Source organism: Scyliorhinus torazame, chromosome 16, assembly GCF_047496885.1.
Source record: "Scyliorhinus torazame isolate Kashiwa2021f chromosome 16, sScyTor2.1, whole genome shotgun sequence".
Lineage (NCBI taxonomy): Eukaryota > Metazoa > Chordata > Chondrichthyes > Carcharhiniformes > Scyliorhinidae > Scyliorhinus > Scyliorhinus torazame.
The window spans coordinates 177,362,794-177,389,826 of record NC_092722.1 but is presented as its reverse complement, the minus strand read 5'-3'; the positions used below and the strand labels follow the sequence as shown (position 1 = coordinate 177,389,826).

Sequence of the window (27,033 nt, the reverse complement as noted above, 5' to 3'; positions counted from 1 at the left end):
AGGGATCAGTGCTGGGACCTTTGCTGTTTGCAGTATATATAAATGATTTGGCGGAAAATGTAACTGGTCTGATTAGTAAGATTGCAGACGACACAAAGGTTGGTGGAATTGCAGATAGCAATGAGGACTGTCAGAGGATACAGCAGGATTTAGATTGTTTGGAGACTTGGGCGGAGAGATGGCAGATGGAGTTTAATCCGGACAAATGTGAGGTAATGCATTTTGGAAGGTCTAATGCAGGTAGGGAATATACAGTGAATGGTAGAACCCTCAAGAGGATTGAAAGTCAGAGAGATCTAGGAGTACAGGTCCACAGGTCACTGAAAGGGGCAACACAGGTGGAGAAGGTAGTCAAGAAGGCATACGTCATGCTTGCCTTCATTGGCCGGGGCATTGAGTATAAGAATTGGCAAGTCATGTTGCAGCTGTATAGAACCTTAGTTAGGCCACACTTGGAGTATAGTGTTCAATTCTGGTCGCCACACTACCAGAAGGACGTGGAGGCTTTGGAGAGGGTGCAGAAGAGATTTACCAGAATGTTGCCTGGTATGGAGGGCATTAGCTATGAGGAGCGGTTGAATAAACTCGGTTTGTTCTCACTGGAACGACGGAGGTTGAGGGGCGACCTGATAGAGGTCTACAAAATTATGAGGGGCATAGACAGAGTGGATAGTCAGAGGTTTTTCCCCAGGGTAGAGGGGTCAATTACTAGGGGGCATAGGTTTAAGGTGAGAGGGGCAAGGTTTAGAGTAGATGTACGAGGCAAATTTTTTACGCAGAGGGTAGTGGGTGCCTGGAACTCTCTACCGGAGGAGGCGGTGGAAGCAGGGACGATAGTGACATTTAAGGGGCATCTTGACAAATACATGAATAGAGGGATACGGACCCAGGAAGTGTAGAAGATTGTAGTTTAGTCGGGCAGCGTGGTCGGCACAGGCTTGGAGGGCCAAAGGGCCTGTTCCTGTGCTGTACATTTCTTTGTACTTTGTTTGTTCTTTGTTCTTCACTTGGTGGTGAATCTGTGGAATTCTCCACCACAGAAGGCGCGTGGAGGCCAAGTTGCTGAATGTATTTAAGAAAGAAATAGATTTGTAGACGTCAAGCGGTATGGGAAGAGCGTGGGATTATGGAGTCGAGATAAAGGACAAGCCATGATATTGAATGGCAGAGCAGGCTCAAAGGGTTTAATGACCTCCTCCTGTTTTCTGGTATACAGTTACAAATCATTTCTCGTGTTTAGCTGAACATGTGAACCTTGCTTTCACACCGCACTAGTTGTCTTAGTATTTTTAAGCTATTGTTCTTGCAGGGATTCTTTGCCTTTCATCTTGCGTTTCTCCTGCCACATTTCCGCTGCTGTACTGTTTCTCCTGGAATAGCAAGGTCCTTCAAAAGTTGAGCTGAGACTGAACTCCGTGCTCATGGCTGTGAATTTGCAATTTTGTTGTTCACGCTTTTTTAAAAAACAAAATAATTAGCCCAGTGTTCTAGTATTTTAATTAAAACATAAGTCATGGGTTATAGTCCCTGTCGCACCTTGTTTTATACTAGACCTTGACGTACCAATTTAAGAACCTACCAAAGCTTTACTGTCATAGTTAAGAGCGTATTGTGACATGTCGTCATTGCCAGACATGCGGTAGAGTGCAACTGATATCCTCCGTCTAGGGAGGCAACTCTGGAAAAGTTAAATATTAACATAATATGGGATCAGATAACTCGTGTCATGAGAAATACCACCAACAGCTATGAAGCAGCTTCAGGCTTGCTTTGAGTGAATGATGAAAGCAGGTAGTAGAAATTAAACTAAGTACTTCAGTACTGAATGTTCCGCCTGTGGTTTAATTGATGTATAACTTGAGCGGATAAACCAAAGTATTGTTTTTTTGTGTTGGAACCAATTTGCATGTCTGTGCTGTAGTTATTTGTCATGTTTGCATCCTCTCGTGTGTTTTACCAGAGAAAGGGATGTGAAAGGCAAAAGCTCATTAGTTTAGAATGCTACCAAAATTGAATAGAGCAAGAGCTGCCCATTTGATGGTGCTTGGATTTTAAAATCATGGAGGAAAGAGGAACTGATAAGTTTCACTTTTCAAGTTTGTTTGTAGAATGAGTAGAAGATTGAGTTTTGATTTCAGCACTATGAATGTGGTGGAAAAGGGGTGACCTAATTGAAGCTTAGAAAGAGTGAGAGAGAAAAAAAATCACAAGTTGACCATAATGCTGTTAAAGTGAAGAAAACTAAGATAAATCCTGATGGAGAGGCTGCACATGAAAGAGGTCTACCTATCAGATCACATGCTATTTTTGGTAACCCATTTGCATGTTTAGACTTTATTAAGTGTGCACCTGTATATGTAATTCATTGAAAGTTGAGCTGCCTTAGGTAAAGCCAATATGGTGCCGAGAGGCCTTCTGACAGATTTATGTACTTTGCTGCAGTATTGAGCTCTCAAATAACCATACTCTTGGTAAGAAAGGTATTAACAACTTGCATTTAGATAATTCCTTTAAGATAGGAAATATCCCATGGTGTTCCACAAAAATCTAATCAGAGGACAGGACAAGTGACAATGTTTGGTGAAATAGGAAAGTGTCTTAAATGAAGAGAGAAAGATTGAGTACGATAAAGGTGTGCAAAGTTTGTGGTACACTTGTGTGACTTAATGGAAGGATGACCGCTGTGGGACCTTGCAGAGGGCAAACATATACTCAAACTTCAAGTGCCATTTACATCATAACCCAAATCCGAAGAGTTTGATATTTTCAGTAAGAGCAACATGTCCTTCCAGTCTCTGCGCAATTTCGTTTTTTTTGGTAGGTGTTTGGATTTATCTTGGACAAGACCCGATGAATAGCTTGCACGCTAGTTTGCAGGCAGTATCTGTGTGTGATGTAACTCGCCGGAGGTGTGCATATTTCAGGCCAATTGAAATAGGGTGTACCATTTGCTAAGTTGAAATTCACCATTGTCACAGATCTTGCAGGTGCAAGTGTCAACTGCTACCGGTGTAAATTGTTTTTCTGTGCTAGTCTCCGCCTTAAAAAGTACACTTTATATTGTACTTTTACTAAATGTTGAACACCATTGTTGACTTAATGGCTCAACTTGCTGTTTCAGAACTTGACAACAGTACTAGTAACATGTTGTCTGGAGATGAAGATCAAACTGAAGCCATTATGCTGCCAAATGAAATCAATGGGAACTGGACATCACGAGAGACGTCCATTCATGAAGCTCGGCTCAAGGCCAAAGCCAAGAGGCGTTTGAGGAAAAACTCTTCTCGAGATTCTGGACGAGGAGATTCTCTCAGTGATAATGGGGAGAATAGTCGGAGTATTGTTCCCACTAGCCCGAAGGGGAAAATATTGGACAGGAAGTCACGGATGGGGAAAGGAAGAGGACTGCCCAAGAAAGGCAAGTACTTGAGGTTTTATTTTGGAACTGATTAACATTCAAGGATGCACTCTCTAACAGAGCATTTTGAGGAGGAAGATGTGGGCTGTGCTGAGGTAAAGTCTTGCGACATTTTATAAGCACAAGTGTTCAGGAAAACAACAGACCATTAAACTCCGTGGTATCCTTTGATACTGATGCTTTGCAGCCTGCATGCTACTATTGTTATTTGCTTCAGTGGCTTTTCTTAAAAGCAGGATTCAGTTATCCTAGTTTTGCTTGCCTTCCTTTCTTACTCTTTTAAGTTGAATTCCATTGGTATTTGAGATCCTCTTCATGGTGAACAACTTGCATGGGTCACCTTTATTGGTTCCTTTCAATAGTTTGACAATGTCCTGGTCTTCAGCGTCTCCACAGAGAGCCTAACTCTATTGACTTTTCCTTGCGCCTGAAATGACTGATGCCTGAAATCGCCTTGCTTGTTTTTAAAGCTGCTTGAGAGCAATGATATCTTTCCTCCGTTTATCACATTAGATGAATCTGAGTCAGCATCCTCTACATAGACAATACAAACTTCAGATTTGTATTTTATGCATCTGCTCTTTACTATTGTACTTTAGCCCAGTAGTGGGATCACAAAAAGTGATTTTCTCAAAAACTTAAGAGAGTGGCTTCTTTTAATTCTGCCTTGATATACGATGATTTAGAATTCAGCTTCATTCACAGAAATGATGCCGCTGCTCTTGATGCGGTACAATGTTGCAGCAATTATTTGTTTGATCGCTGCTCAGTTTGTTGAGGGAGGAAGGAGCCAGGCTACTTAATTCAAATAACATGTTTCTGCTGTATTGTTTAAACAGTTATTTAAATTATTGTTATATAGCATTTTATTAACTTGCCTCATTTCAAATCTCATCAAAATAATTAATTCTATTGGGGATTTAAAGATACCTCAATTTGCGCGAGTCTAAAAAGAACAATTGAGTGTAGAAGTGGAGCTTGGTATAGATTACAAGTTCTTTGCATGTAAAACAAAACCAGCTAGGTTTAACCATTACTTTTTTTTTTCGGTATTTCAATAAGTTTGTTTGGCAGGTGTAAGATTCTCATTTATGTATATGGCATATTTCCTTTAACTTTTTTTTTCAGCAACACTTTTCAATTTATGGTTCTTGCTTTTTAATCAGTTATACAGTGTACTACTTTTCCTCCTATTCCATAATTTCCCACCTTGTAATTGTACTTGTGCCTGTGTAGGAACAGGCACTGTCATCAGGGGCTATTTAGATGAGCAGAGGTACTTGAAATCAATGCTTTAGGGAATAGAGATACAGTGCAATTTGGAGAGACTGAATGATGAGAGATGGTTTCAGATGTGGACTGTAGCGATTGATCTTAGGAATGTGGTACGAGAGGAAATCATATTCAAGGGTTAATGATGTCAGGGACAATGTCTGAAAGATGAATTGAATAACTTGCGTTCTTTATTCAACCTACTTTAGATAAACTTCTGGTTGATTTTGTAATGAATGCCTGCTCTGGTGTCAGCCATAAAATGGCTGGCTAGAACTGATGTAGTTGCTAGGTCTTGGCAGGTATTGTATTTACAGGAAATTGTGGTATTTCATGATTCGTTTCAGTAAGTCAGTAGGAAACTACAGTTTGCTTTATAAGTAGCCTGTGTTAGAATCATCCCATGCTGTCGTCTTTAATTCGCAACAAACTTCAAGTGCATTGTAATAGTTAAAGTGTTCTGATTCTGAAATTATGCCCCAGTTTAATTAGATTCAAGGGTTTAGGGAGCAAATGCCTGTGTTGGGCCTACGAGTTCAACCTGATTTTCTTCTATAACTAAAATTAAATTTGGTGAATTTCACTGCCCCATTTATATTGTAGAAACTTGTATTGTATTTGACAGACTTGCTCCATTTATTCTGGTTGTAGATCTTCCCAGAGTTAGAGATTTATTGCTGGTGAGTATGCAACCTGCTTGTGGCCAAAATATAGTGATTTAATCCAACGTCAAGTGATGCCGGGGACTAGAATAAAAGCAGCCCTTCACGATGGGAACATGATCAGGCCCACTTAACCGTGTGAGAGACCCTGCATCATCCTCTCGGCAGGCAGCAAAACTTCGCTGATCAAGTCTGAGGGTAGAAAGGACTGATTTTCTGGCTGCTGCTGGCAGAATGTCAATTAAACTCCTTGCTGAGCCAATAGTGGGTAACACTATAAGTGTTGCTTCACTGCTCCAGGCTACCAGGTTCGATTCCCGGCTTGGGTCACTGTCTGTGCAGAGTCTGCACATTCTCCCTGTGTCTTCGTGGGTTTCCTCCGGGTGCTTCAGTTTCCTCCCCAAGTCCCGAAAGACTTGCTGTTAGGTGAATTGAACATTCTGAATTCTCCCTCCGTGAACCCGAACAGGCGGTGGAATGTGGCGACCAGGGGATTTTCACAGTAACTTCATTGCAGTGTTAATGTAAGCCGCCTTGTGATAATAAAGATTTTTAAAAAATTAAATTGACACCCATTATCTCTGAAGTCGCCACAATTTAGTGGTGGCTGAGAGATGAAATGGAAGCAACATGGCTTTCCCGTGCCCGTGGAAGGCTGCCCACCAAAACCTGTCACATTTGTCAGTGGCCATTCTGGGAGGATTCCTCGAGGGACCAGTCATCAGATAAGAGAGTTGCTGCTGGAAGCCCGGCCTTTTCCCCCCACTTGACAATCTCCATCCTGCTTTCATTCACCTTTGAACACCAGAGCATAAGAATTAGGAGCAATTCAGCCCCTCAAGTCTGCTCCGCCATTCAATATGATCATGACTGATCTCATCTCTGTCTCATCTCCGCCTTCCAGCTTGCCCCCCATAATCCTTCATCCCGCTACTAATAACCTATTTAGCTCGTCAAATTTGTTTAGTGTTCTGGTGCCCACTGCACTCTTGGGGTAGAGAATTCCACAGATTCATAACCCTTTGAGTGAAGTAATTCTTCCTCAATTTTGTTTTAGTTCTGCCACCCCTTAGCCTCTCGTCCTAGAATGTCCAACAAGGGGAACATCCGGTCTACGTCTACTGTGCCAATCCCCTTTGGCACCTTGTATACCTCCATTAGATCTCCTCATTCTTCTGATTTTATATTTGATTTGTCACATGTACCGAGGTGCAGTGAAAAGTATTGTTCTGCATACAGTCCAGGCAGATTGCGTCATACATGAAAAACAGGACATACAATAGATACACGGTGTAAAGACATAGACATCGGGTGAAGAATATAGTGCTACAACTGTAGAGAAGCTGTGTAGAGAGATCAGTTCAGTCCATAAGGGGGTCATTCAGGAGTCTGGTAACAGCGGGGAAGAAACTGTTTTTGAATCTGTTGGTGTGTGTTCTCAAACTTTTGTATCTTCTGCCTGATGGAAGAGATTGGAAGAGACAATAACTCCTGTGGGAGGGGTCTATGATTATGCTCCCTGCTTTCCCAAGGCAGTGGGAGGTGTAGACAGAGTCCATGGATGGGAAGCGGATTTGTGTGATGAGCTGGGCTATGTTCGCGACTGTCTGTAGTTTCTGAACTCCAGCGTAGGCATAAACTGCTCAATCTTTCTTCAGAAGACAAATCCTTCGTCCCTAGAATCAATCTAGTGAACCTTCTCTGAACCACCTCCAATGCATTTACATCCTGCCTCAATTAAGGGGATTAAAGCTATGCATGGTATTCCAGGTGCAGTCTCACCAATGCCCTATACAATTGCAACAACCCGTTTTGCTCTATTCCATTAGTAATACATGCCAAAATTCCATTTGCCTTCCTTAATACTTGCTGCACCTGCACACTAACTTTCTGAGATTCAGGTATGAGAACACCCAGTTCCCTCTGCACCAAAGCATTTTGAAGTTTCTCTTCATTTAGATAAGTTGCTTTTTTATTCATCCGACCAAAATGCATAAATTCCATCTGCCAAATTTTGGCCCACTCACCTAACCTCTCCATATCTATTTGTATATTTCTTATTCCATCTTGCTTTCCCACCTATTTTAGTGTAGTCTGCAAACTTGGCTACAGTACAATCTATCTCTGCATCCAAGTCATTAATATAGATTGGAAATAGTTGGGGACAAAGGATCGAACCCTGTTGCACACCAGAAGATGATCTATTTATCCACAGAATTGGTCAGACAATTTTTTTTATCCAAACTAATATATTGCCCCCAACCCTATGGGATCTTAGCTTGTTTGTTAACCTTTTGTGTGGAACCTTATTAAATGACTTGACTTCTGTAAGTTCCGATACACTACATCTACAAGACCCACATTATCCAGTTTGCTTGTTACATCTTCGAAGAGTTCCAGCAAATTAGTCAAACACTTAGCCCTTCATAAACAGTGCTGACTCTGATGGATCGCGATTTGACTTTCCAAATGTCTCGTTACTACCTTAAAAATGGATTCTATCAATTTCCAACAACAGACGTCAAACTATTGGGTTTATAGTTTTCTACTTTCTGCCTTTCTTCCTTTTTGAACGGGGCACTAAATTAGCCTTTTTCTAATCCACTGGAACCTCTCCACATCTAGGGAATTTTGGAATATTATACCCAAATCCTCCGTTATCTCTGCTGCCACTTCCTAGAATTTATCCCATCTGGCCCTACAGACTTGTCTGCCTTTAACCCCACTAATTTGCTCTAGTGATGACGATTGTTTTAAGTTTCTCCTTTTCAACAATCTGCATTATTGTGATGTGTTTAGTGTCCCTTCGTAAAAACTGAGGCAAAATAATATCTCTGTCATTTCCATGTTCCCCATTATTAACTCCCTAGCCTCGTCCCCTAAGAGACCAACATTGCCTTTAGCTAGTCTCTATTTTATACTTATAAAACTTTTGCTATCCCTTTTTATATTTTGAGCTACATTTCTTAATATATATATTTTTTTGCTTTTTTAGTCACCCTTGTTGGCCTTTAAAGTTTTCCAATCCCCAAGCCTGCCACTGACCATTGCAATGTGATATGCCTTAGTTTTTGCCTTTATATTATCTTTTACCTCCTTGTAGTCTTTCTGTCCAGTCCACTAGGGCCAAATCTGTCTTCATACCTCTGTAATTACCTTGGTTCAATACCAGAACACTAGTGTGAGACTGAAGTTTATTGCCTTCAAACTGAATTTGAAATTCAAGCATGCAATAATCACTCTTCCCTAGAGGATCCTTTACTACAAGATCGTTAATTAATCCCATCACATTACACAATGCTAAATCCAAAATAGCATGCTCTCTGGTTGGGATCCCACAATGATCCTTGGCCTCTTGTGGGTGCCTTGCCAACAACTGCCACTGCACCTGCTGATATTGGTGTCTCATTGTCCACAGCTCTCCACAGGTGGGATATAGGTTGCTGTGGTCCTCAATCGCAAGAGAGGACTGATGGTGGCACTCTGGTGACTTGATTCCCTCGGGTCTCCCCGGGTTGTTCAACCGTGGACATAACCCCAACAGAATTTGGGTTCAAGAAGCTTTGCTTTCAGAGGTGTTGCACATGCTGTTCCCTGCTTCTGAGAGCATTTGGCCTAAAATTATAATCCTAATGGATTATTAGCCACAGTATGATTTGATACTGGTGGGCGGTTTAGCTTCATCTGGTTCGTGATGCAGAGTGAGGCCAACAGCGTGAGTAAAATTCCCATACTGGCTGAAGTTATTCATCAAAACTCTGCCTTCCCAACCTTACTCCTTGCCCGAGGTGTGGTGACCCTCTGGTGAAATCATCACCAATCAGCCAACTGGGATTATGGCGACTTTTCATTTGAGTCTGATGGCTGAAGTTTATATTATGGATATCTTTCCAATTCCATTCCCAAATTTCCATTTTGGTCACCGATCGAAAAGGAATGATTGGTCTCATGAGGGGGAATAAGCCTACTATCTGAAGTCACCATTTAATCCAGAAAATACCTATTCTGTTGCCAAGGTGCTCGCAGCTAATATTTATTTTCAAACTGGAAGTGGGAAAGCGTGTCCATGCTAGGGAATGGAGCATTTTCACTTTCTAATGCTATTATCCACATCAATTGCAGGCTAATAATTATCTGCTCTGATTGGCCCTTGAACTGGAGTCTTGGTTGCAATCCTAGAATATCACCTGAGACATTTCTTCTTTTTGTTTTAAATATGTTTATTCAAAGTTTTTCCAACACAAATTTTCAACCAATTAAGCCCCCCCCCCCCCCCCCCCCCCCGTAACAGAAAAGAAAAAGAGAACAGAACACAACATAAACATATCAATCAAACATAATACAGAACTCATACAATGGGTTTCTCCCGCACATATTAACCCTCCCATATGCTTTTTTTACAAGTACCCCTAGGAACCCCCCCCCCCCCCCCCCCCTTCCCTCCCTGGGTTGCTGCTGCTGACCGACCTCATTCTAACGCTCCGTGAGGTAGTCTAGGAACGGTTGCCACCGCCTGAAGAACCCCTGCGCAGACCCTCTCAAGGCAAACTTTATCCCCTCCAGCTTAATGAACCCTGCCATGTCATTTATCCAGGCTTCCACACTGGGGGGCTTCACGTCCTTCCACATGAGCAAGATCCTCCGCTGGGCTACCAGGGACGTAAAGGCCAGAATACTGGCCTCTTTCGCCTCCTGCACTCCCGGCTAGTCCGCCACCCCAAATAATGCGAGCCCCCAACTTGGCTTGACCTGGACTTTCACCACCTTGGACATAGTCTTCGCAAAACCCATCCAGTGCCAGGCACGACCAGAACATGTGGGCGTGATTCGCCGGGCTTCCCGAGCACCTCCCGCATCTGTCCTCCATCCCAAAGAACCTACTCCGCCTCGCCCCTGTCATATGTACTCTGTGAATAACCTTAAACTGTATCAGGCTGAGCCTGGCACATGAGGAAGAGGAATTAACCCTACTCGGGGCATCAGCCCACAGACCCTCTTCAATCTCCTCCCCCAACTCCTCCTCCCACTTGCCCTTCAGCTCCTCTACCGAAGCCGCCTCCTCTTCTTTCATCTCCTGATATATCGCCGAAACCTTGCCTTCTCCGACCCATACACCCAAAATCACCCTGTCCTGAATCCCCTGTGCCGGGAGCAATGGGAATCCCCTCACCTGCTACCTCACAAACGCCCTCACTTGCATATACCTGAACGCATTTCCCGGGGGTAACCCAGACTTCTCCTCCAGCGCCCCTAGGCTCGCAACCGTCCCGTCTATAAACAGGTCCCCCATCCTTCTGATCCCTGCCCGATGCCAGCTCCGAAACCCCCCGTCCATCCTTCCTGGGACGAACCGATGGTTCTCCCGGATCGGCGACCACACCGAGGCTCCCATCTCACCCCTATGTCGTCTCCACTGCCCCCAGATCTTTAGCGTTGTCGCCACCACCGGACTCGTGGTGTACCTTGTCGGCGAGAGCGGCAGCGGTGCCGTCACCAGCGCCCTCAGGCTCGTTCCTTTGCAGGACGCCATCTCCAACCTCTTCCATGCTGCCCCCCTCTCCCTCTATTACCCACTTACGGATCATCGCCACGTTGGCTGCCCAATAATAGCCACCCAGATTCGGCAACGCCAGCCCTCCTCTGTCCCTACTACGCTCCAGAAACCCCCTCCTTACCCTCGGGGTCTTGTTTGCCCACACAAAACCCATGATGCTCCTACCTACCTGCTTAAAAAAGGCCTTGGTAATCATAATAGGAAGGCAGTGGAACACAAAAAGAAACCTCGGGAGGACCATCATCTTAATCGACTGTACCCTGCCCGCTAACGAGAGTGGCAACACATCCCATCTTTTGAAGTCCTCCCCCATCTGCTCCACCAGCCGCGTCAAATTAAGTTTGTGCAGGGCCCCCCAGCTCCTAGCTACCTGGATCCCCAAGTACCGAAAGCTCCTTCCCGCCCTCCTCAACGGTAGGTCGTCTATCCCTCTTCCCTGGTCCCCTGGATGCACCATGAAGAGCTCACTTTTCCCTGCATTGAGCTTATAGCCCGAGAAGTCCCCAAACTCCCTTAGGATCCGCATGACCTCCACCATCCCCTCCGCTGGATCTGCCACATACAGCAACAGGTCGCCTGCATACAGCGACACCCGATGCTCCTCTCCCCCTCGGACTACCCCCCTCCATTTCCTGGACCCCCTTAATGCCATGGCCAACGGCTCAATTGCTAATGCAAACAACAAGGGGCACCCCTGCCTCGTCCCTCGATACAGCCGAAAATACTCCGACCTCCGCCGATTCGTAGCCACACTCGCCACCGGGGCTCTATAAAGGAGCTTAACCCAGCTGATAAACCCCCCCCCCCAAACCTTCGCAACACTTCCCAGAGATAATCCCACTCCACCGATGGCATCATAATCACGTTTAGGAGCCTCCGCACATTGGTGTTTAGCTGCCTGCCCTTTACAAATCCCGTCTGGTCCTCATGAAGCACCCCCGGGACACAGTCCTCAAATCTCGTAGCCAGCACCTTTGCCAGCAACTTAGCACCCACATTGAGGAGCGAAATCGGCCTATACGACCCACATTGCAGCGGGTCCTTGTCCCGCTTCAGGATCAGAGAGATCAGCGCCCTGGACATTGTCGGTGGCAGGGTCTTCCCCTCCCTTGCCTCATTGAAAGTCCTCACTAGCAACGGGGCTAACAGGTCCACATACTTCCTGTAAAACTCAACCGGGAACCCGTCTGGCCCCGGGGCCTTCTCCGCCTGCATGCTCCCCAGTCCTTTAACCAGCTCCTCCAACCCAATTGGTGCCCCCAAACCAGCCACCTCCTGCTCCTCCACCCTCGGAAACCTCAGTTGATCTAGAAATCGTCGCATCCCCTCTTCCCCCGCTGGGGGCTGAGATCTGTACAGCTCCTCATAAAAGTCCTTAAATGCCTCATTTACTTTCACCGCACTCCGCACCGTAGTTCCCCTGCTATCCTTGACTCCACCTATCTCCCTCTCTGCCATCCTCTTACGGAGCTGGTGTGCCAGCATCTAATGCTGGGTCCAACACCGTGTTGAAATCCCCCACCATTATCAAGCTTCCTGCCTCCAGATTTGGAATCCGCCCCAACATGCGCTTCCTAAATCCAGCAACATCCCAGTTCGGGGCGTATACGTTTACCAATACCACCCACGCCCCCTGCAACCTACCGCTCACCATCACGTAGTGACCTCCATTGTCCACTACAATATTCTTGGCCTCAAACGACACCCGCTTCCCCACCAGTATTGCCACCCCTCTGTTCTTTGCATCCAGCCCCGAATGGAATACCTGTCCTACCCATCCCTTTGTTAACCTGACCTGGTCTGCCACCTTCAGATGTGTCTCCTGAAGCATGACCACGTCTGCCTTCAGTCCCTTTAAGTGCGCGAACACTCGGGCCCTCTTAACCGGTCCGTTCAGGCCCCTCACATTCCACGTTATCAGCCGGATTAGGGGCTTCCCACCCCCCCCCCTGCCGACAAGCCATCTCCTTTTCTAGGTCAGTCCCGTGCCCACGCCTCCCGCACTCTCCAGTCCCCCAGATTGGGGACCCCCGCCCCGACCACCTCTACTCTTTCCAGTTCCCCATCGGCCAATGCAGCAGCAACCCTATTTCTCCCCCCCCCCACTAGATCCGTATCTAGCTCCTTTGCTCCCCTCATAACACTCCCGTAAGTCAGCTGACTCCTGCTGACCCCGGCCTCCCCTGCCATCCCATTGACCCCCCCCCCCCCCCCCCCCCCCCCCCCGGTGTGGGAATCCCCCCTCCCCAGCAATCAGTGTGCGCTCCTCCACCCCCCCCCCCCCCCCCCCTTCTCTAGCATGGGAAAAAGCCCGTGCTTTCCTGAGCTGGCCCCGCCCCCTCTGGCGCCGCTCCTGTTGCGGCCTTATCTCCATCACCCAACCCGTGGAACATTCCCTATGCATAGTTAAAACCCTGTATACAACCGACATCCCCCCCCCCACAACCACAAACCCTCAGTTTGAGTCCAACTTTTCAGTTTGTATAAAGGTCCAAGCCTCCTCAGCGTTTCGAAGTAGTGGTGTCGATCCTTAAATGTGACCCACAATCTCGCTGGCTGCAGCATTCCGAACCCCTCCCCCTTCCGATGGAGCACCGCCTTGGCCCGATTAAAACCAGCTCTCTTCTTTGCCACCTCCTCACACCAGTCCTGATAGATTCGAATCTCCGTATTCTCCCACCTGCTGCTCCGCTCTTTCTTGGCCCTTCCCAAGACACACTCTCTATCCACGAAACGGTGAAACCTCACCACTACTGCCCTTGGCGGCTCGTTGGCCTTGGGTCTCCTCGCCAGGACCATATGAGCCCCATCTAGCTCCAGGGGACTCGGAGAGGCCCCCGCACCCATCAGCGAGTTGAGCATCGTGCTCACATATGCCCCGGCATCGGCCCCCTCCACTTCTTCAGGGAGTCCCAGAATCCGAAGATTCTTCCTCCTCGACCTGTTCTCCAGGTCCTCTAATCTTTCCGCCCACCTCTTGTGCAGCGCCTCGTGTGCCTCCATCTTCACCGCCAGGCCCAAGATCCCATCCTCGTTCTCCGAGGCTTTTTCCCGCACCTCCTGGACCGCCGCGCCTTGGGCCTTCTGGGTCTCCACTAACCCCTCGATCGCCGTCAGCATTGGCGCCAGCATCTCTTTCTTCAGCTCCTCAAAGCAGCGCCTGAGAAACTCCTGCTGCTCCTGCACCCATGCCACTTGATCTCCGCCCGCCACCATCTTGTTTTTTCTCCCTCTCACTTTTCGCTGCTCCAAAAACGCTTTTTTGACCGCTCCACTCCTGGTCCAATCCATATACTATGGAGGGGGACCTTGCTCACCTTCCCACACTGATGTCGTCGAAAAAAATTGCCGTTGGGGCTCCTCTGGAGAGCCCAAAAGTCCGTTTTAGCGGGAGCCGCCGAATGTGCGGGTATCCGGAAGTCCCCTGAGACATTTCTAACTAACCCATCAGTCATCCATATATTTCATATGATTATAGATGTGTTGTAGAATTTTGTTGAAATGGCTGTATAATTTATTGAGATCATAGATGGGAATTACCTGAGTGGAATGACTGGAGGAGGTTAGCAGGGAATTTTATGTGGAGATTTTTAATGTACATAAATGATCAGACGTAATTTTGAATCTGTCATTTTTTTTAACAAGCGAGTTCATAATTTATCGGTGAGTGAGAGGAAGCAAGTTGTTTGGGAGTGAAAAGAGGCTTTTAGTGCAACTTGGGGAAATCAGTGATGGGTACATTCTGGAATTTATGATCATAGTTTGTAGATCGCAGCTTTAATTATTGGGAGCAGCATCTAAAAATTGGATAGTTGGGTGGAGAATTATTCATACATGTCCTTACTAGTTGAAAATGCAGTGTTTACGGCTGGGTATAAATACAGCCAAGAGGGTGTCTCAAGTTTGAAAAGTGATTTATCAATGTTGCACCAGTCAGTGAGGAAAGATGATACTTAACTTGTGACATCTCCGTGGCTCAAAAGGGTTACCCACAGATGCTTGTAAGCATCGTGATTTTTTAAAATATCTGGTGTAAAACCATGCAAAAGATTCCTATAATGTCAAAAACATACAGGAATACATTTGCTGTAGTAATTATTTTTGCAGGAACCATATTAAACTGACCATATACTGATCCTGCACAAGATGCGATAGGAATCAAGTAACCATGATTGCACGAAAGTGGAGAGCATTGGAAACCTAGTTAATAAACATTTTTTTGTTTTAGAGTTAACTGGAATATATATTTATGGTATGAAAATAAAAATCCAGAGCTTGTTTGTTTCTTGACCAATATTTGAAAATTATTTTCCACTGAAGTTGCAAAATTCTAGAGCTGGTTGTACCTAATAAAATGCAACTGGAATAGGAGCGATGTTTAGACTGGCTAGCAGTTACTCTAATTTGTTTCACATCAAATGTCACTTCAATCTGTACTCTCCATTGTGCTGGGAATAGAATAGATTTCTAATTTGATTTTTAACCAAGCTCCAGATTTGAGTTCCGAAAGCCTGCAAAAATTTGGGATTTAAAAGCGGTAAACACCTATTTGCTCTCTTATTTTAAATTATCCAACGTTCACATTCTGTTGGTAGGTGGAGCAGGAGGTAAAGGTGTCTGGGGGACACCTGGTGAGGTTTATGATCTGGAGGAAGTGGATGTCCGAGATCCCAATTATGATGAAGATCAGGTAAGTGAATATTAGCATCAGATTTATTATTTTTTTTATTGAAGCTTTGTTTGTTGGTCATGGTTTATCAAATAACTTGTGGTTAGGTGTATATTGATAGGTTCCTCTTATTTTTCAAACTTCCTTTAATGGCCAAGAAAGGAATAATGTATTTTGCTGAAAGTAAATAATTTGTACAGTTGGTAGGTTGAAACATCCTCCATCTCCCAAAGTACACCTCGCTTCCTGGTTCTGGGTGAAGGTCAGTGTTAATTTGTTTCCCTATAGCGGTGCTGAAGATGGTGACTCTACAAATACACAAACAGGTGGAGTTTAGAATTGAATTGAGCGTATTAAATGTGATCACTCCGTTTGATCTAGCTTTCTACCACATATATCCCACATATACCCAAAAATACTCTGGATAAATTCACTGCAAGTGTTACTGAGGTATGCAGTTTCCTGGTCTGCAGTGAAATAGTTCATCATAACTCAGTGATGGGGTCACCACAAGGCCTCAGTGCCCCCAAGCTGAACATTGACTGGAATTAGTCGCAATTTCTGTGTATTAATTGTTTTATACATAGTTGGTACCGCAAAGCGCTGTGAAATACACATAGTTAACTGTTTTTGGAGGTATTAGTTGAGGCAAGATTTGACCAGGGAACGGAGTGAACTTCCTACTTTTTGAACAGTGCAGCGAGATATTTGATATCCACCCGAAAGACCAGTCGGGGCTAGGTTTGCTATCTGGTCCGAAGGATGGGGACAATTGTCTTTCCTTCCATAAAATTAATAACATTAGACAAGTGAAAAGTTTGGAAGTTGAAGGCATTCCGTTCTCTACAAGCAGTTCACAGCCTTAAGGGGATGTGGAGGAGAAAGCAAAGTATCTACAGAACCACCATAAGTTTAAATCAACCTGTTTTCTGTTCTGTGGCTGATGTCAATTCAAGCACTGTCTCCTCTTTAATGAGCAGATCATCATGCGTCTCCGTCTAGTATCAACAGAGTGCCAAATATTCTGAATGAGGACATTTCTTTCAGTTTACAGTACCACTGGATGACAAAATCTTAGTTTTATTGTACATCTCAACAGGAGAATTGCGTGTACGAAACAGTGGTTCTACCCTTAGATGAAGGGGTTTTTCAGAAAACCGTGACTCCAATTGTACAAGAATACTTTGAACATGGAGATACTAATGAGGTTCTGGTATGTATTCCGATATTTAACTTACTATAAAAGTGAGTGGAGTTATTTGGAATTGTTATGGTTTTTTACTTTTTAAGCTTTGTAGTTTTTTTCTATGTGCTGATTTTTAAAGATTAGTCATTTATAATTTTATGGATGTTTTATCCTTACAGAAAGGAAGTAATGTTAAAGAATTATTGGGTGGATGCATGAGAGAATTTGACAGTGATATTTAATTTGCCTTGGGCAAGATATTTTTCACTAAATTTGCTCAATTGATTCATTTCCTGCTGCTCATATTTGCTCAAACACTCCACAAAATAATAGACTTTTTAAAAAAGTGTGTTGATAGGTAGTTACTAACATTTAATTCAGTATTTGAGTACCCAATTCTTTTTTCCAATTAAGAGTGGCCAATCTACCTACCCTGCACAACTTTGAGTTGTGGGGGTTGGACCCATGCAGACACTGGGAGAATGTGTAAACTCCACACGGACAGTGGGTCCTCTGCACCGTGGCAGCAGTGTTAACCATTGCGCCTCCGTGCCGCCCTAATTCAGTATTTTTAACAGCATGTGTTAATGCATTTGTCATGTGCAGGAAGCAACCATTTAATTAAATGCTTCATTAATAGACTAGTTTCAAAATTTCACGAGTGCGATTCATGCCAAAAAATGACTCTTTGGCGAAGTGCTTCGTGTCGGCTGTAACAGTAAGATCGCAACCTGTATTCAACCACACTTGGTGTAAAAATTGAGCCCCCATGCTTAACTCCCTCGCTGTCTGATTCGCCCACCTCGCATCTCAGCTGCTTGCCGCTAACAAGAGAGAGCTTCTTTTAAATGACCGCTCAGTACTCATTCCCAGTTAAGACACGAAGATGGCAGCATGGAGACCTGCTTCCCGCTTTGGGGATGCCGACCGTGCCAGACGTCTGTACGGCGGAGGGTGGCATGTTCCCCCAAAGGGGTCGGAGAACCAGCAGCAAGGTCAGCAGCCGCCTGGGAGGCAGGGGCAGCTGCAGTGAGTGCAGGCAACATGATCGGGAGGACCGCCAACCCAATGTAGGAAGAAGATGAACCTCCTACGAACTGCAAGGTTTTTATTTTAAAATTTTATAGTATCCAATTATTTATTTTTTTTCCAATGAAGGGGCAATTTAGTGTGGCCAATCCATCTACCCTGCACACCTTTGGGTTGTGGGGGTGAAACCCACGCAGACACTGGGAGAATGTGTAAACTCCACAGGGACAGTGACCCAGGACCGGGATTCAAACCAGTGTCCTCAGCGCCATAGTCTCTGTGCTAACCACTGCGCCATGTGCCGCCCTACGAGCTGCAAGGTTAAGTTCTCGCCCCTCTGCTGGAGGGGGAATGGAAATCTGTATAATTTAAAATGTTCACCATTAAAACATTTCACACCTGATGCAGGTGACATCATTGATGACCCCCTGGACCTCCGGCATCCTGATGATGGCAGCGAATCCAGCAACCGGTCACCTTGGTGGGCCTGATCCAGGTCGAAAGTGATTTAACTCTGATGCCTGGACATAATAATCATTATTAGTGTCACAAGTAGGCTTACATTAATAATGCAATGAAGTTACTGTGAAAATCCCCCAATCGCCACAATCGGGTGCCTGGATACACGGAGGGAGAATTCAGAATGTCCAATTCACCTAACAAGCACGTCTTTTGGGACTTTGTGGGAGGAAACTGGAGCGCCCGAAGGAACCCCACTGCAGACTCCACGCAGACAGTGACCCAAGCTGGAAAATCGAACTCTGGTCCCTGGTGCTGTGAAGCAACAGTGCTAACCATTGTGCTACCCGTTCCCAGTGGCCATACAGAGCATCTGTCATCTCCTGGATATACCTGTGCGCTGATGGCTGCAAAATGCCACACATCCCCTTTTTCGCCCTGGAATTACCCAGTGTTGCAGAAATCTAGGGCTGCAGTAACCTTCACGGCCACTGGGAACGGGTGTCCTCTTCCTCCACAGGGTGCCATGCCCGCAAGGTTGTGGCACAGGTGCCGCATTGTTGAGACCATCTCCTGCGGCATATGCTGTTGGTCAGCTCATTGGAGCACGTCTCCTGTACACTCTGACACTTCACTGGCCTCCCCTTCTAGCCCCTTCCTCAATCTAATGGGCGGCCGGGTCTTAGTGTGCGGCGGCTCCCTGCATGTGGTGCTGTCTCCAGCCTGTGTTGGCCATGCTGTCGTCTTTGGTGTCTGCTCGCATTGCTGCGACAAGCACACCGAGGGCAATCTCAGTGGGATCAGTACCAGCATTCGTTTTTGTATCTGTAAGGAATTCAGAAGGAGCAAGACCAACAATCAGTTAGGTCTTCCATCCCGGGGCCCTCATATATCTCCCAAGCCTCCCTCACTCTTACCATGTCCCGCCTTCTCTGAGTGTGTCTATTTCTTTGTTTAACTTGTGCCATGTTGTGGCCGCTATCGCTAAAATGCTCCCCCACCACCACCTCACCACCTATCATACATTTTAATAAATCAACTCCATCTAAGCCCTTAACACTATTAATGCTGGGAAAGTTGAAATCATCGATTGTTATTTTTACACATCTCTGCAAATTGTGCGCACATTTTCTTCTCAATTTCCCGCTGACTACCTGGGGTCTATAATAAACACTTAGCGATGTGGCTATCCCTTTTTTTATTCTTAAACTCTATCCACAAATATTCATTTGATCCCCTCTCCAAGATATCATCTCTCCTTACTGCAGTAAATGACTCCTTAACGAATAGTAGAATGCCTCCTCCTCTTTTATCCTCTCTCCCAACTCACCTGAAGATTCTATATCCTGGAATGTTGAGCTGCAAATCCTGCCCCTCCCTCAACCATGTTTCGGTGATGGCTACTATATCACAATTCTACGCATCACTCCTTACCTTGTAATGCTCCTGGCATTAAAGTAGAAGCCATCCATCCTTGCTGTACTCCCTTGAACCTTAATAAAGCTGTGCTTCCCCCTGACTTGATTGCTTTCCTGCTACAGCACACAGTGGCAAGATAGCAGTGAATGGTCCATCACTTGATTTGGTTCTGTTTTTCTTAGGACTACTACACATTTCTGCTTTAGCTATTGCACACTCTCTCTTGAGCTCTTACAGTTAATGTGCCATTTAATCTTTGGACTGTATATTAATGGTTACTCCATATCCCATTTCCGAATTGAATTATCCACAGGTGGTCGTTGTACAAAACAAATTCTTTCTAACTGCTTAGCACTGTTTGCTGTATGGAAGTCAAAAGTGAATTATATTTTCTGGAAGCTATAGTGGAGCTTGGTGGCCATCTTCAAATTCAGAAAAACTTGGCTCTGTATTTACACTCCAAGCATTAATTTTATATATTGATGCTCAAAACTAGTTTTGACACTCTTTACTTTTTAATACATAGTAGATTTTGTAGCAGGGTGTTCCAGTCCCTCATCTTCCTTTTTCTCCAGACAAAAAAATTGTGGTTGGTGCCAGCTAAACATGGCCTCAGGACATTGCTGCTAGAGTTGCCCATAGTAATGCTCTGGGCCCAAGCACCTTCACCTGCTTCATCAGTGATCGTCCTCCAACACCTGATGTGTTGACAATTGTGCTGTCTTGGGTTCCATTTGCAAATCCTCTGATACTGGAGAAGGCTGTGCCTGCATGCAACAAGGCCTGGGCAATATTCAGGCTTGAATTCAGAAATGGCAAGTAACACTTGTGCCACACAAGTGCCAGGTAATGGCCATCTCCAGCAAAAGTGAATATGATCGGGATCCCATCCCCATGATGTTCAATTGCATTACCATTGCTGAATACTGGTGGTTATCACAGTGGAAACTCAACTGATCAAGGCATACTATATATGACTACTGTGATTACAAGGCGGGTCAGAAGTTGGGAATTCTGCAGCATGTAACTCACTTCTGACTTCCCAAAGCCTGTCCACCAAATACAAGGCATTAGTTAGGCCACACTTGGAGTATAGTGTTCAATTCTGGTCGCCACACTACCAGAAGGATGTGGAGGCTTTAGAGAGGGTGCAGAAGAGATTTACCAGAATGTTGCCTGGTGTGGAGGGCATAAGCTATGAGGAGCGATTGAATAAACTCGGTTTGTTCTCACTGGAACGAAGGAGGTTGAGGGGCGACCTGATAGAGGTATACAAAATTATGAGGGGCATAGACAGAGTGGATAGTCAGAGGCTTTTCCCCAGGGTAGAGGGGTCAATTACTAGGGGGCATAGGTTTAAGGTGAGAGGAGCAAAGTTTAGAGTAGATGTACGAGGCAAGTTTTTTACGCAGAGGGTAGTGGGTGCCTGGAACTCACTACCGGAGGAGGTAGTGGAAGCAGGGACGATAGGGACATTTAAGGGGCATCTTGACAAATATATGAATAGGATGGGAATAGAAGGATACGGACCCAGGAAGTGTAGAAGATTGTAGTTTAGTCGGGCAGTATGGTCGGCACAGGCTTGGAGGGCCGAAGGGCCTGTTCCTGTGCTGTACATTTCTTTGTTCTTTGTTCTTAAGTCAGGAGTGTGATGGAATACTCTTTCACTTGCATGGGTGAGTGTGGCTCCAACAACCCTCCAGAAGCTTGACACAATCCAGACAAGGCCACCCACTTTATTGGCACCTCATCCAGTGCCTTAAATGTTCACTTCCTCCAACACCTGTAGTGGCAGCAGTGTGTACCATCTAGGTGCACTGCAGGAACTCACCAAAACTTCTTCGACAGCACCTTCCAAACTCTACCTTTATCACCAAGAAGAACCAAGTGCAACAGATGCTTGGGAACACCTGTCAGCTCTCCTTCCAAGTCACACCCCATTGTTTGGAACTATTTTGCCATTCCTTCATCGCTGGGTAAATTCTGGAACTTCGTCCCTCAAAGCACTGTGGGTGTACCTACACTGCACAAAAATGGTTGACCGCCATCTCCTTGAGGGCCATTGGGAGTGGACAAGAAATATTGGCACAGGCAGTGGCACCCACAGTCCATGCATGAATGCTTGAAGTTGCACAATAGTGTAGTTCAGCAGTTCTGTCGTGTCACCGTGTTCCATTCTTAATTGTAAATGTGTAGATTCAAGTTGTGGAAATTATCCATAAATTGGGAAGCCTTCAAAATGCAATGGCAATATTATTTTATTTAGCAATAGAGCAGCTGTAGAGATACCATTGCTAGTTGCTATGAAGTGGTTTGAATCTGGGTATGGAGGGATTTACTTGAGAGGTTGAGTAGTTTGGTCCTTATGGGGAACAGTGAGATGTTTGCGGTCCAGGCAAGGGGGCAGGAGAGGTGACTGGGGGAACTGCCGTTTAGAGTGGTAGGGGGAAGCTTTCGGTACCTAGGCTTCCAGGTGGCGCGGGAATGGGAACGACTGCACAAGCTAAATCTGGCCCGACTAGTAGACCAAATGAAGGACTATTTTCGGAGGTGGGACGCGCACCCGTTGTCACTAGCTGGGAGGGTGCAGACAGTGAAAATGATGGTCCTCCCGAGATTCCTGTTTGTGTTTGTGTCTCCTCATCTTTATTCCATGGTCCTTTTTTAAAAGGGTCAATAAGGTAAGTTTAGTTTAGAGTAGGGAGTTAGTAAAGGTGGGACCTGTAAGGGAGGAAGACTGCTTTTGCACTATGTTTATAAATTCATGTACATTGTTTATTTTGTTGTTGCAAAACCATAAATACCTGAATAAAATGTTTATTAAAATAAGTAGATTGGTCCTGTACTCATTGGAATTTAGAAGAATGAGAGGTGACCTTATTTGAGACGTATAGGATTGTCGGGGGGCTTGACGGGTAGATGCTGAGATGATGTTTCCTCTGGTGGGAGAGTCTAGGACTAGACAGAATAATCTGAGTAAGGGGTCACTCATTTAAGACCGATGAGGAGGAATTTCTTCTGAGGGCAGTGAATCTGTGGAATTCTTTACGGCAGAGAGCTGGGTCGTTTTTCTTAACGATTGGGGATCAAGGGTATTGGGGATAAGGGGGAAAGGAGTTGAGGATTATATCAGATCAGCCATGTTCTTATTGAATGGCGGAGAAGAACGATGGGTTGAGTGGCCTACTTCTGCTCCTCTGTCTTGTGGTTTATTTTTCATAAGGGAAGATAGTACACTGAGTTATGGACTGCCATGGAAATCAACAGCTTGTTTTGTGGTTAGCTGTTTTATACCTTTCATTTAATTTTCCTAAAGACTTAATTTATTTTGAGGATTGTTACAATCCATAGTATTTCATAATTCTACTATGTTATACCAGCTGCTGTAGTCAAAACATTTATGGTCGTCATTTTGCAAATTTCTTCCGTAGTAAATTCATGGGCTATCTTGACCCACGCAAGAGCTAAAATACCTTTTTTGTAGGGAGTAGAGCTTGTTTTTTGTTTTTAAAAAGTGATTTTTGGGGAATGAACTGTACAAAATGCACATTCACCCCTGATTGAAGAAATGTAATTTAAAAGTTCAATTCTAAACAGATGATCAAAAGTATGATTTAGCTTTAGCTTTTCATTTCAAAATGCTTTTTCCTCAATTGGAAGCTGGAGGAACAGGATTGAATATCCAAGGTCAATTTATTAGATATAGAACATAGAACATAGAACAATACAGCGCAGTACAGGCCCTTCGGCCCACGATGTTGCAACGAAACAAAAGCCATCTAACCTACACTATGCCATTATCATCCATATGTTTATCCAATAAACTTTTAAATGCCCTCAATGTTGGCGAGTTCACTACTGTAGCAGGTAGGGCATTCCACGGCCTCACTACTCTTTGCGTAAAGAACCTACCTCTGACCTCTGTCCTATATCTATTACCCCTCAGTTTAAAGCTATGTCCACTCGTGCCAGCCATTTCCATCCGCGGGAGAAGGCTCTCACTGTCCACCCTATCCAACCCCCTGATCATTTTGTATGCCTCTATTAAGTCTCCTCTTAACCTTCTTCTCTCCAACGAAAACAACCTCAAGTCCATCAGCCTTTCCTCATAAGATTTTCCCTCCATACCAGGCAACATCCTGGTAAATCTCCTCTGCACTCGCTCCAAAGCCTCCACGTCCTTCCTATAATGCGGTGACCAGAACTGTACGCAATACTCCAAATGCGGCCGTACCAGAGTTCTGTACAGCTGCAACATGACCTCCCGACTCCGGAACTCAATCCCTCTACCAATAAAGGCCAACACTCCATAGGCCTTCTTCACAACCCTATCAACCTGGGTGGCAACTTTCAGGGATCTATGTACATGGACACCTAGATCCCTCTGCTCATCCACACTTTCAAGAACTTTACCATTAGCCAAATATTCCGCATTCCTGTTATTCCTTCCAAAGTGAATCACCTCACACTTCTCTACATTAAACTCCATTTGCCACCTCTCAGCCCAGCTCTGCAGCTTATCTATATCCCTCTGTAACCTGCTACATCCTTCCACACTATCGACAACACCACCGACTTTAGTATCGTCTGCAAATTTACTCACCCACCCTTCTGCGCCTTCCTCTAGGTCATTGATAAAAATGACAAACCGCAACGGCCCCAGAACAGATCCTTGTGGTACTCCACTTGTGACTGAACTCCATTCTGAACATTTCCCATCAACCACCACCCTCTGTCTTCTTTCAGCTAGCCAATTTCTGATCCACATCTCTAAATCAATATGAAGTAGGTTCCTTTACCAAGAATTCAATTGAAATTTTGCAGATATTACTCTGTGCTGGATAGAATTGGCCTAGTGTTGGTGACAGATAACAAGTTTGGCCAACCTTCAGCTCATCCAAAACTCTGCCCATATCTGAGCGACACCCAGTCTGGCAATATCTCAAATTTTAAATACTTAATCCTTGTATTCACCCATAGCCGTACCCCTTTCTCCGCCAGCCCTTGGTTTTGCACCTCTTCTCTTTCCTCCCCCCACCTCCCAAGAAACCTCCGGGACGGAACGGTGGCACATTGGCTAGCACTTCTTCCTCACTGTACTGAAGGCCATGGTTCCATCCCAGCCCTGGGTCACTGTCCGTGTGGAGCTTGCACATTCTCCCTGTGTCTGCCTGGGTCTCTTTCCCCCCCCCTCCCACACACACACACTCAAGGATGTGTTGGGTAGGTGGACTGGCCACCCACACTAACTGCCCCTTAATTGGAAATCCCCAAATCTCTGTACTCCTCTCATTCTGCTTCTCTGATTTTCATCGCCACATCATTGGTGGCCAAGCCTTCAGCTGCTAATACCCCAAGTCTGGATGTACCTCCCTAAAGCTCTCTGCTATCAACCTCTCTTTTAAGATGTTTCTTATAGTCGATCTCTTTGACTAAGCTCCTGGCCACTTGTCCTAACATGTGGCTCAGTGTCAGATTTTGTTAATGCTCCTTGAGGTGTCATGGGACATTTTATTACATTGAAGCTGGTTTGGAAATGCAAGTTGCTGTTGTCTATTGCCATTCAGTTCATTTCCTGTCCCCTCAGATTGTTTGTCCGAGCCGTTTTCTTCTTTTTGAAATGGGCAAGTTTCCCATTTCTAAATCATAACTTTTCTAGGTTGTTTTGTTAACACTTTATATTGTGCTTCCTGTTATACAGGAGCTGCTGAATAACTTGAATCTTGGAGAAATGAAATGTACTGTGCCAGTGCTGGCAGTGTCGCTGGCTTTAGAGGGGAAGGCCAGCCACCGTGAGCTCACCTCCAGACTTCTGTCTGATCTATGCGGAAAAGTGCTCACGACAAATGATGTGGAAAAATCCTTTGATATGCTGCTGAAGGATTTGCCAGAACTAGCCTTGGACACTCCAGGGGCACCCCGGGTGAGTGAATGAAATGTTGGGTGAGACCTGTTGTTTTTATTCTTTTATTTCTTCAAGGTAATGAATGTTTGTGCTGGGGAATGGGATACTTTCAATTCCAACCACTTCATATTAACATCAAAAACCTGCAGCTGGATACAGACTAAAGCTGGCTTTCTGTCAAAAATTTGCCTCCGCTCTAACCCTGAGGGCACTCACTACTGCACCAGGCTAGCATTTGTCTACTACGTTCAGCAGTAATCCTTGCTCCTTTTTGTCATCTAACAACTAATATGAAATTGGATTGTGATGACACAAAATTGCCCCATCAGGATATGGATGGAGGGTTAGCACTGCTGCCTCACGGCGCCAAGGACGCGGGTTCTACCCTGGCCCCGGGTCACTGTCCGTGTCAAGTTTGCACGTTCTTCCATGTCTTGTGGTCAGGTGGATTAGCTACGCTAAATTGCCCCTTAATTGGAAAAAAATAGTAGGGTACTCTAAATTTATGAAATTTTAAAAAAGGATATGGATGGAGACTCCTCTTAACAGTTTCACAGAAAACCCTTGCCATAGATTTGAATCCAAATCCTGATAAAGGATCAGTATCTAATCCTGTAAGCGGCGCTCGTGTGCACGCACGCGCACCTCATGAAGAGGAATTTCTTCTCAGAAGCTCTTGAATCTGCAGATTTCTTGCTTCAGAGAATAGTGGTGGCAGTGTTAGACAGATTTTTGAAGTAGAATTCTGGAAAACGGGCAAGAAGGGGAAGTTGCCACCATGGCCAGATCAGCGATGGATAGTACTGAATGGCCCAGCAAGCTTGAAGCGAATGGTCTACTCCTATTCCTTTTTTTCTTATGTACTGGTATTTTGTTCCCTTGTGTTTAGTAGACTACTGCTGTCTATTTTCCCACACTTGTGACAGTTAACGTTTATAAGAGTATTATGTTTTGGGGCTGAATCTTTAAATTTTGTGTAAATGAAGGGGGTCATGTGACCTGAAGGTGCTGTCTAAGGAACCTTGGTGAGTTACTGCCATGCATCTTGTAGATGGTACACATGGCTGCCACTGTTTGTTTGGCGGTGGAGGGTTTGAATATTTGTGGAAGGGGGAGCAATCAAGCAGGCTGCTGTGTCCTGGATGGCGTTGAGCTTCTTGAGTGTTCATAGAATCATAGAATTTACAATGCAGAAGGAGGCCATTCGGCCCATCGAGTCTGCACCGGCTCTTGGAAAGAGCACCCTACCCAAGGTCAACACCTCCACCCTATCCCCATAACCCAGTAACCCCACCCAACACTAAGGGCAATTTTGGACACTATGGGCAATTTATCATGGCCAATCCACCTAACCTGCACATCTTTGGACTGTGGGAGGAAACCGGAACACCTGGAGGAAACCCACGCACACACTGGGAGGATGTGCAGACTCCACACAGACAGTGACCCAAGCCGGAATC

At 45.2% G+C, this 27,033-nt stretch overlaps 1 protein-coding gene across 3 annotated transcripts in view; it reads left to right on the top strand.

Annotated features, from left to right (window-relative positions):
* Nucleotides 1-27,033, top strand: part of pdcd4b (programmed cell death 4b) — a 54,822-nt gene that overhangs the window by 7,552 nt on the left and 20,237 nt on the right. For 2 of the 3 annotated variants that reach the window (XM_072479518.1, XM_072479517.1), the window contains 4 exons: nucleotides 3,122-3,418; nucleotides 15,502-15,596; nucleotides 16,675-16,788; nucleotides 25,370-25,591. In XM_072479518.1, the coding sequence (XP_072335619.1) occupies nucleotides 3,122-3,418; nucleotides 15,502-15,596; nucleotides 16,675-16,788; nucleotides 25,370-25,591 (728 nt within the window). The remainder of the gene's footprint in view (nucleotides 1-3,121; nucleotides 3,419-15,501; nucleotides 15,597-16,674; nucleotides 16,789-25,369; nucleotides 25,592-27,033) is intronic. The other variant, XM_072479519.1, reaches the window with a different exon arrangement.